This window comes from Vipera berus, assembly GCF_964194415.1.
Source record: "Vipera berus genome assembly, chromosome: 6".
NCBI lineage: Eukaryota > Metazoa > Chordata > Lepidosauria > Squamata > Viperidae > Vipera > Vipera berus.
Genome location: NC_138208.1, coordinates 22,638,065 through 22,650,149, shown reverse-complemented (window position 1 = coordinate 22,650,149; position 12,085 = coordinate 22,638,065). Strand labels below are relative to the sequence as shown.

At 35.2% G+C, this 12,085-nt stretch overlaps 1 protein-coding gene across 1 annotated transcript in view; it reads right to left on the bottom strand.

The window, feature by feature from the left end:
• The window catches only part of POT1 (protection of telomeres 1), a 53,679-nt gene that overhangs the window by 26,760 nt on the left and 14,834 nt on the right, over positions 1-12,085 (bottom strand). The window contains exons 7-8 of the mRNA XM_081331548.1: positions 6,473-6,603; positions 1,553-1,843 (exon numbers count right to left, since the gene is read on the bottom strand). Of these exons, the coding sequence (XP_081187674.1) occupies positions 1,553-1,843; positions 6,473-6,603 (422 nt within the window). The remainder of the gene's footprint in view (positions 1-1,552; positions 1,844-6,472; positions 6,604-12,085) is intronic.

The window sequence follows — 12,085 nt, the reverse complement described above, 5'->3', positions numbered from 1 at the left end:
AATGAATCAGTGCCGTATTCTAATTATAAACATGCTTCTTTTATGCAAACTCCATTACTCATTAAACATATCTGCTTGAAAGGTTAGGAGACGTTCTCCATGCCTTTCTTCAATTTTCTGCTATTTTTATTGAGCAACAAAACAGCATCATAAGCAAGGTTTCAGAAAGCCTGTCGATCCAGATAATCAAATGTAGAAATCTGAGAGATATTGGTATGTATCTGACATAGAAAACTCTCAGATCATCCAGAGAAGCAAACATGACTTCCTGAAAATGAAGCCAAAACACAGAATATGGAGAATATTTTTAAGACATTAAAACTTCTTATAAACCAATTTTCTCATAGTTTACTAGTGACAAGAGTAGTTATAATGGGCTGCAGTACAAAGGAATATAAAAGTAAATTTCGTAAAGCAGTGTAATTCAATTTATTAATGGAAAGTATGATAAAGCTAATGCATACTGAGGTAAAGAAAGCAAAATGCATCTAAACATGGCAAAATTTAAGTCTCTCTCTCACACAGAATTATCACAATTTGTATACCTATTTTGACATATTTTATATTTTTAAACTTTCAGAATTCCAAATAGTTGCAAAGGAGGTTAACAGCATACATTATTTCAATCATATTTTCTTAGTATATTTCCTAGGAAATACATTTTTGTTTGAATATATTGAAGTTTAATAAGCAATCCTAATTGCCCTGGTTCATAGGGAAAAAATCAAAATCTGTAACTGGGTAATACTAAAAAAGATTCAAAAGAGATTTAACAGGATAGGAAAAATATGGCTTCAAGCAAGGATGTTTACAAGTACATAGAACTATTTCCTTCCCAAAGTACTAATTATTTGTATGATAATCAGGGCCATCAAATAATGAAGTCAGTTTGGATAGATGCCACCACAAAGTGAGCCAAAACATGGTCAGTGAAAACCAGAACTTATTAACTTGTTTGAATGAAAATTTTGGTATCCAAAAGTTTCAGGAATTATAAAATGCAGCATTATTAGCAGAAGATTTAAAATGATTTTGATGGAAGAAAAAAACCCCAAAGATTCAGTTATAGCCTACAGTTGCAAGAAAAAGTATGTGAACCCTTTGGGATTACGTGGAGTTTTGCATGAATTGGCCATAAAATGCACTCTAAATGTCATGTAAGTCACAACAATAGAAAAACACAGTCTGCTTAAAATAATACTACACAAACATTAGCTGTTGTCATGTTTTATTGCTGCCAAAGGAGGGTCAGCCAGTTATTAAGTCCAAAGGTTCACATACTTTTGCCACCCTGCACCGTGAATATTTCCATCTTATGTTCAATTAAAACATGACAACAGCTGTTTGTGTAGTATTATTTTAAGCAGACTGTTTTTCTATTGTTGTGACTTACATGACGTTTACAGGGCATTTTATGGCCAATTCATGCAAAACTCTACGTAATCCCAAAGGGTTCACAGTTTTTCTTGCAACTGTACCTACAGCTAGTATGAAATTATTGTTGAATTAAAACGTAATGAGTGCAGAGATGGGAATAATCATAAAAAGAGACCTTGAGAAGATAAGAAGATCCATCCACTTTAGCTTTTGCTATTAGTTGGCCAGTGATTTCAAAAAACGTTGATGGCTGGATGTCACATAATTTTTTCATGGAAGGCGGACTGAAAAGATTACTTGCTACCCAAACACGCAGGTCTTCTACGGTTTTTCTGTCTTCATCCGTAAATGAAAATGTTTTACTAGATGTTCGGGGAATCACTGGAGCTCCAATGTTACCATCAAATGTAAGTGAAGCAAATCCAGGACCTGATTTCCCTTGGATCTGATGATTGAACTCTTCGATCTACAAGAATAAAAATGTGTATCATATAGAATAGAGTTTCTCCTAAAATGTTAAAGCTTCATACTAAAAATTATGTAATAAAAAACCCAAGATGTTTAGAAAGTATCAAATTACAGTTAATAGGTTAACCTATGGTTTCAGAACATCTCTTTATTTGGTATTTTTTTTAACTCTCAACTGGTGGAATGGAGAAAGTCCTCAATTCTTCTATATGCTCTGGGGTCATTATCTGAAATCCAGCAGATATAAACTGAGTACATATGGCCATTTTATTTGCAGAAAACATAAGTGTGAAACCTTCTAGAATTAAACGGACAAAGTGACTAATAACGTGGTGATAAAAACACTAACACAGTACCACAGATTGCCTCCCTGTTTCTGAAGGAAGACATTAGTTTGCAAAAATATTGAATTTCAATGTGTTTGAACTAGAAACAATGTAAGCCAGCACTGTTGATGCTTCATGTAAACAGCTGTTCTGCTATAATAAACATCTGATTATAGCATTTTTATTTGCAGTTGGTTGCTAAAAGGATGATCAACATCTGAGAGGCATAACAGTTTCAAAATTAGGTACTTTCCAGGTAATAAATCTTCCTTGATAAAAATAATACTAGTCTTTGGTGAAATAAATCAGCTTCTGTAATCAGTACAATGATACTTGAAATGGCTATTTTCTTTACTTACCTGGTCACCAATATTTGCTATAAGGAGAATGCGTTGTCAAACATAATACAATCACTGTCTTGCTCAAATAGCTCATTCTTTCAAATGTTATTTCTTTCCAATGGGAGAATGCATTTGTCTCATCTTTCCTTCCTCTGGCTCTTTATTTTCCTAATCTTTTATTGAGTCTACTGCAATTTTGTTTGGTTTATTGGTCAGCAGATGCAATAGGCTACGAGTCCTTAGTATAGTCAACTGGGCCAGAAGGATGCATCTGGTTTGGAGAAGATCAGTTAAGATCAGTCTAGGAATAGATTCTTTCAATAACTGATTGGGGAATTTTAATGTATTTCTTTAATGTATTTCTACAATTATTAAATGTATAAATGGTTATATATTTCATAGAGCCTAAGTACATCCGCAGGGATTTATGGCACGATTTATCTTTTTTCCATCATTACCATCAGTAGCTGCATGGGATTCAGTGAATTCTTGCAGAACTTCAACTTGCTGAAGCAATTATATGATTGTTCTTGAACAGGCTTTAATGACAGCCTACTGAGTTATATTTTGGAATATATGAGCTGTGAGACTTGATCCCTTCAAATAAACCTGGATATCTAAAGCAGTTCTGATTTTAATATTTGAGAAAAATGGCATCTTTGGGTTAGGTGTTAAATTAAATTTTCATATATAATATTGGCTTAGGTTTCAAACAACCATGGTGTTCCTAAACTGAAACTATATTTATATATTCTCATTGGAAACACCTAATTTATTTTACTTTACTGATGCAAATTGTTATAATACTTTATTATGCCCTACTGTTTAAAATCTTACCAATGCATATACCTACAGTACATATCTCTATCTATATGGACAGAAATATTTATATACATATATATTAAAATTTCCAATTAATCATTTACTTTTTTTGTCAATAAAACGATATTAATAAGATAGCAGTTTTGGGCAGAAAGCACAGTATTTCCATTTTTAGAGCAAATGTGTTTATGAGGAACTGAAGTCCTTAGCTCATACATTCCTCTATAACACTCGATGCTCAGACCTTCAGACTCCCTTTATATTTAACAGATCTTGTAGAAAAGAGATGGATTATATTATCAGAGTACTGCCAAGTATTTTAGGAGAGTTAAATAATTTCTGTCACAAACACCAGTCCATTTTATGGCTTATCAATGTGTGAAATTTTTCTTCTCTTGCTTTTTTTTCTTTTTGATTTGTTTATATATTACATCTAATCTAAATAAACAAGCAACAAAGGAATGTTGTTTCATCTGTCCATTGATTAAAAGTCTGTGCATTCTACATATAAGTTTGTGCATCTCTATGTGAGAATACCATAATCATTCAGGAAGCTTAAAACTAGAATGATTGAGTAGCTTAATTAAAATATTATTCTAAATTTGCCTGCAATTGAACCCCAAACACACCTGAATTGAATTTTCAGAGAAACGGTTACAAAACTGCACTTGCCCAGCAGCGCCCAGCGCTTGAAATATGCTTGATGGAATGTGGCAAATAGCAAATCATTTCATTCAATGACGATGATGATATCCATTTAGTTGTGTTCAACTCTTGGTGATTTTTTTGTTCTTTGGTGGCTTTGTTTTCTTTAACCTAGGGTTCCTCAACCCCCGGGGCTACAGCCCAGTACTGGGCCTTGAGCCATTTGGAATTGGACGGTGAAAGTGGGCAAGCGCACACATGTTCCACTTGCGTGAGCAGTGTGCGTGTGTGCCCACCACACACATGCTTTCCCACCACTCATGCGGAGCCTGGCCGGCCTGCAAAGCCAGAAAGATTGGGGAATTCTCTTTTAATCACTAACTCTTCCAAACATAATTACTTTCTACAGTGAATTCCTCTACATGACATGGCCAAAATAAGTGAGACACTGTTTTGTGATTTTGCCTTTCATTTTAATAAGTACCTAAAACATTTATTTTATTTATTTTTATTTTAATTCCATTTATATCCCGCCCTTCTCCGAAGACTCAGGGCGGCTTACAAGCTTAGCAGTAGCCTTCATTCTATGTATATGCCTGCTTATTAGGGCTTTCACACACACCCCAAGCGGCATTATTACAAAGTCAGCTTAATTGCCCCCAACAATCTGGGTCCTCATTTTACCTACCTCGGAAGGATGGAAGGCTGAGTCAACCTTGAGCCTGGTGGGATGCGAACCTGCACTAATTGCAGGCAGCTGGTGTTACTTAAGGAGGCATTAGCCCACTGCTCCACCAAGGCTCCTATCTAAATAAAACATGCCTATCTAAATAAAAAAGGTGGACTCTACCATTTGGGGGAATAGTGTGCTTAATCTAAATCAGATATAAAGGCAGTCGCCATTTAACCATCACAACTGGGTTCAGTAAAGCCGTCATTTAGTGAAGCGGTCACTAAGTGATATTGCTGTGGTGCTTGTCAGCTTACTTCAGCTTTCCTTCTCTTTGCAGACCTTTGAAGGTCGTAAATGCAAGAATTGGTCACAAAGTTATATTTTTATCACCGTCATAACTATGAACACTCACTGTATGAAGCAATTGCTAAACGCTAACTGTATGTTAAAAAATAACTTCAACTAAGGTGCAAAATGAAGTAAATGATACATAATCATTTTTAAAAAATCAGGAATTCTAACAGGATATAAATCAATGCCCAATATAAGTTTGCTTACATTTCATTCTCTAGTGAACAAATATATTGCCATAGTTGGAAAAAAAATCCACCAGAACAATATTCATGCAATCGAACCAAATACTTTGGTATGCTATATACCAAATATTTATGTTGCTTAATACTGTGAATATCCCCTAATTTGAACCACTGAACAAAGTAAACACTCACAATTTTCACCTGTAAAATGTACTTTACAACCAGTTCACCTGACAAAGTTGAAAAATTATCCCCAAATTATCCCCCCCCGCTCCATCAAGATTGAAATATATTGAAAAGTGAGAGAGAATTACAAGTTCAAGGACATCAAAATTCTGCTAAAAGAATAGCAAACAAAAATAAATAAGGCTAGAGCGCCTGTTACTCGTCCCAGCTTCTGCCCACCTAGCAGTTCGAAAGCACGTAAAAATGCAAGTAGAAAAATAGGGACCACTATGGTGGGAAGGTAACAGCGTTCCGTGCACCTTTGGTGTCTAGTCATGCCGGCCACATGACCACGGAGACGTCCTCGGACAAACGCTGGCTCTTCGGCTATGAAACGGAGATGAGCACCGGCCCCTAGAGTCGGAAACGACTAGCACACATGTGCGGGGGAACCTTTACCTTTACCTTTTTAATGACCAAGAAGAGGCAGCAAAAGAGTATCTCTAATTAATATTTGTGAATGATTGTGTTTCTTTAAACATGATAGCACAGAAGTAAAATGTCTAATAGAAACAACCATGCTGTCTGTCATGGATCACAGTTCAAGATCCACCTACGATCAGGATGACAGATCACATACAAAATCCCACCCTTATCATAAGACAAAGACAAAATGCACAGAGTAATTTGAGAAAGCCTCAGTTCCGCCTACCTACAAGAATAATATGGCTAGTCCTCTGGCTATGGTAGAGAACTCAAAACTTTGTGCAGTCCATTAAAGGCCAGGAATTGTCTAAGAATTTCCCTCGACGTTAATGTGGTAGAAAGCAACATTCCTAAATAGTCATCCTATTATCATTAATGTAATCTAATTATAATTCATTTAAAATTAAGTTCAAAGTTTTTTGAGCTAGACCTGCGTTCCCCTACCATGCCGCCCAAAGGCCATGTGGAGCCTTCTAGTTCAGTTGAATGGATAAGTGACCAATATGCATCAGCAAGCCCATAAAAGTTAGAATTCTCTCTGTCAAAGATTAATGCCAAGAAGTATCTGCTCTCTTTCCTTTGAACAGACTATAGTGCTTTCTTACCACATGGCAGGAAGTGCATTAAAATTACCATTATTCTGTGAAATCGAACAATATCACCATTTCTGTAGACCTGTGGAAGGGCATCTTTGACTAGATGAAAAAATGTACACACCAGCTTCACGTTGGACTGATCTACAATGGTCACCATTGAGCAATAATCTGCACATGTTGAGAAAAAGAATGAAAAAGAACATGTTTGTCATGCAAAGAAATCCAGATTATTTCTTTATTTTTCATTTCCCTGTCACAAATGACACATAGTACATTGGCATATTTATTTTATTTATTTATTTAATAATATTTATTTATTTAATAATATTTATATACCGCCCTTCTCCCGAAGGACTCAGGGCGGTGAACAGGGCAAGAATAAAAATACAAAGTTACAAAAATTAAAAAGGAATTAAATATCTGCCCAGTAAAAACAGTAAATACAATATTAAAACCCCAATAAAACAACAATAAAAAACCCCACCAATCCCCCATCAGGCCAGGCCGGCTTGTTCAAATAAGAATGTTTTTAGATCGCGACGAAAGGAGTGAAGATCGGGCGCCATCCGGAGCTCAACCGGTAACTGATTCCATAGCTCCGGGGCGCCCACAGAGAAGGATCTCCCCCTGGGGGCCACCAATCGACATTCTCTGATCGGTGGCACCCTGAGGAGGCCCTCTCTGTGGGAACGCACAGGGCGAAGGGAAGTTGATGCCGGCAAAGTACTAAAGTACTAAACTGTAAAATTCCATATGACTTTACTACTAATTCCTTGTCAATCTTTCAGTGACAATACAAATGAACTAAAGCAATATTTGAAAAGTTCATATAACAAATAGCAAAATGTGGTTAATTAGTAGCAGATTGATTCTATCAATATCTTTATTTTTCACACAAAATGTTGTCAGTTGTGTTGCTGCCACCATAACAGACATATTGTACTCTTTTCAATCAATTAGATCTATCTGCTTATTTAAAATCAAGAAACAATATGAACTGATGAATGGATCAATAAAATCCAACCTATCAGACAATTTGTTATCAAAATATTTGTCTGATCCATGAATGAATTTAAATGTTTTTTTTTTAAATATAGCTTTTAGCTAGAATTTTCCTATACATCTACTTTATATGAAAGTAATTCCGACATTTTTTTACAATTTATTTATAAACAAATAAAACAAGAAAATAAATCTTGCATGCTAATTTTCCCAAAGTTTTAAAATATATAATAAAATGTTCTTGCTGTCTCAGCAAAACAAAAACATATCCATCCATCTCTTTTCATACATTACACTCAGTAACAAATGAACATCTTCTCACAAAAGCTTTTGAACGGAAAACTATTTTGTTCAGATACTTAATTTTGAAAAACCTGCAAATCGACTTAATATAGAAATCAATGGCAGATGTCTAAAAAATGGAAACTATTACTTTAAGATTTTGCAACAGGTTTATTGGAATGGACTCTCCCTATGTGTATTGGACATTAACAATAACTGATAACTCTTTTATTCATTACTCGATTTGTAACTTTATTTATACATTCTGCATTTCATCAAAAGAAAAACTGAAGTCAATGTGATATATAGAATGTTGCCACCTGCTTTGCAATCACATTGTGATTACATGTACATTAATTCTATAAAAAGATCTCAAAAGTATGCTAGTTACCAATATACTACTGAATACCACTAAAAGTGGCACATGGTGGCTCAGTGGGTTAGGACACTGAGCTTGTCGATCAGAAGGTCGGCAGTTTGGCGGGTCGAATCCCGAGTGCCGCGTAACAGAGTGAGCGCCTGTTACTCGTCCCAGCTTCTGCCAACCTAGCAGTTCGAAAGCACGTAAAAATGCAAGTAGAAAAATAGGGACCACTACGGTGGGAAGGTAACAGCGTTCCGTGCGCCTTTGGCGTCTAGTCATGCCGGCCACATGACCACGGAGACGTCCTCGGACAAGCGCTGGCTCTTTGGCTTTGAAACGGAGATGAGCACCGGCCCCTAGAGTTGGAAACGACTAGCACGCATGTGCGGGGAAACCTTTACCTTTTTACCACTAAAAAGATCTTTATAGTATCCACACATTTAATTTATTGGAAAAGCATACCAGCTTTGCTTTGTAAATATTAGCAGAAAAATAAGATAAGGAAAAAGTGATCAAAATGATCAGAAAACCAACAAATCTTCCAGCTGGAAATGGTGGTGAAAGGGAAACAGGCCAGATGCCTTTTGCATAAAGCTGTGGAAACTGCATTGTTTAGATGGGGATCATACCTTAAATGAGTGACGGTGGATTTTTTTTGGTAAAAAAAGTGATTATCTAGTTTATTAGATATGCTATACATATTGTATATTCATAGAGTGGCATTAAAATTGTTGAAATAAATAATTAAAATAATAAAGAATACCCTTCAATTGAAGGTTCAAGAATACCCTGATCCATCCAGAATTCAGGCAGAAAGAAAGAGTTAATTGTGAAGAACTGCTTTGTCCATGAGTTCAGTGTGGCACACCATTTTATCTTTAGTACCCTACTGTTGTCAAGTAGATCTAAACTTAATTAAAAACCTAAACTATCCTCAATGTTTCTTTCATATCTCAAGATAAACTTTTTTAGTTTATTTAGCTATGAAAATTGTGGTTCTTATTATGTTTTTTAATCAGTTTCAGTTAATATCTAATGTCTCCAAAACAGTCTCAGATCAGATATTTGTCATGATACTTTATAAATGAAACTAAATTCTAATAACTATGCACTATAATTACTATTATAATATGATGTAACATTTTACAATATTATGGTATGTGAGAATCATTTCATAATATTTAAAAAGTAAAAAATAAGGGTTTTTTGTTATGAATTGAGGAACCTATGAAAATCTAAATTAAATTACTGGAAAAAACTAATATTCAATTGATCTATTTCCTAGGATTATTTTCTTCAATGGTTTAATGCTTAAAAGCAATTACTACATAATATCTTTGTTTTGAGGATTCATATTTTGCCATTGCAAATTTCTTTATTTAAAGAGTTGAATCCCTTTTAAAGCAACAAGTCCATTTTATTACAATGACAAAAGTCATTGTTAATTTAAGTTTTAATTATTTCAATGAAAATAAATATCATCAAATTTGGATTCAACCAATTGTTTGCAATGACTTTGTTGTAGTACTTTTATAAGTTTTTAAGATTTCTCACAGTTTTATAACCCATATTACACACAAGCAAACAAAAATGTTTTTTATAAATGGTTTACAAAAAGAGTGGGAGTCTATGAATTATACAGTATGAAGAAATTATACTCCTCTCTCCAAATTATCTAAATTTCCAATACTTTCGTTCATTTCATTAACTTTTTCAAAGCTAAGTATGATTATGGTTATATTTGCAGTGGGATTTTAATTATCCAAATTACACTTTATTGGCATATTTGAATAAAGTTTGTAGACCAAAATGGGTTTGTAAATAGTTTGGAAAAGAACCAATAATAACCATTTCAAAACACATTAGCCTAACTCTGACTAATCTGAAAAAAAGGGGGGATTTAAATGAGAAAGAAGCACTGTTAGGCATATGGTGTTAGCCTACAATGTTGGGTTGAAAATATATTAACCATAATGCTATGACTTTAAGAAGTTAATTGGCCAATGGGTGTGTAAGTGTTCTCATGGCCATAAGAGGAAGCTAGGAACGTAACTTTTCTCTCTCTCTGAATTCACTGCTCTCTACTGTTACTGTTTTTGCTCTGTTGTAAACCTGAACTGTGTATTGACCTCTGAACCGGTAAGAAGACTTTGTATTTTGGATTACTCCTTGGACTGTTGCTATTGTTTATGACCTGGACTGTTTATTTTTGACTGTGCATTTTTGTTTTTACACCACCTTAAAGTAAACTACATTTTGTTTTTACAACTCAGTTTACTCTTGTGTGACTCTTGCTGCTCTCAGTACCCTTCCTTGTCTGTGCAACTCTTTGGTAGCACAAGGAGACCTCTGCACAACAAATTCCTTAACAAGCACAACACACCTGACAGTGCACTTTTCATTTTTTCTTGTGAGGAGATAAACACAACAAATATACTGAATATCTGTGGAGTCTCACAACAATATCACATTCTTCTGAAAATTCAGCATGACTTTCCAACTTTTTCTGGTGATATAATTTGGGATGTTTTAAAGCAGAAGTTTCCAACCTTGGCAACTTTAGGCTTTGTGGACTTAAACTCTCAGAATTCCTCAGCCAGTCGAAGTCCACAAGTCTTAAAGTTGCCAAGGTTGGAGACCTCTGTTTTAAAGTAATTATTCTTGGAAAAACATAATTGCACAAGGACTCTGCAAATTTCAGATTCTGTTTATGCAGAAAAAGTTCAAATTAAATTATACATTTGTTAGCAATTTATAAAGTTGGCTACTTCAATATTGCATATTTTCCTTACCCATTCTGAAAGGCACTCACCATGGTAGTCACTTTAATAAGTGTTACAATTACAAAGAAAAAATGCAAATCAACATCCCTTCAAAATTAATGCATAGAAAACAGTCTTACAGTAGCAAACCTTTTGCATCTCTTATTAAACCAAAGTTTTATAATGGCTAAAGAGCCTGAGGCCAACTTGGCCCCTCTATTCAAAGAGTTCTTTTTTGGAGGAAAGAGTAACTCTTAAGTTCTTTGTTTTTCTGTGTCCTTATTACTTTCTTTCTTGCCTTTTTCTCTTTTCTTCTACAGTTTGCCACTGCATTGACAAATGAGAGTAATCGAAGTCAGCAGCAGAGAGAGACAACTGCTGAACTTTTCTTCCTGCTCCATAGCCTGTGTCCACTTAATTCAGAAAATATTCTACTGTTAGAAAGCCTTGAGTGATAAACTTTGATGTAAGATATTAAATTCAGTAAATTTAAGATAAAATTAGAGAAATCTACTTAAGAAAAATAAATTAATGGGTTAGGACGCTGAGCTTATCAATCAGAAGGTCGGCAGTTTGGCGCCTGTTACCTGTCCCAGCTTCTGCCAATCTAGCAGTTTGAAAGCATGTAAAAATGCAAGTAGAAAAATAGGGACCACTACGGTGGGAAGGTAACAGCGTTCCGTGCGCCTTTGGCATCTAGTCATTCTGGCCACATGACCACGGATACGTCCTTGGACAAGTGCTGGCTCTTCAGCTTTGAAACGGAGATGAGCACCGGCCCCTAGAGTTGGAAACGACTAGCACGCATGTGCGGGGGAACCTTTACCTTTACCTTTAAGTAAAATATGGTTAAAGAGGTTTGGACACATTCAGGTTTTATTCTGGACCACTTATGAACATGTCTACTTTTCCCTTGACCTGGTGGTCAAGGTCCACTCTACAAGATTCCTACCCATTCTGTAATATCAGAATGTATTTCATTTATTTATTTAAATTTAATAATCACCAAAATCATTGGACAATGAGCAGGGCAGAAAACTAAAAAAGACATAAAAACAGCTAAAATCATAGGGAGCCCGGACTAAAATGCTTTAATAACAAAATCCACAAAACAAAACAGGAGTCATTAAACGAATAACATCAAACCCAGGCCTGGGACAAAAACCAGGTTTTCAAAGCTTTCCAGACCCGTAGAAGAGAAGGTGCTGTCCTGATCTCTGGGGGGACACTGTCCCCAAGG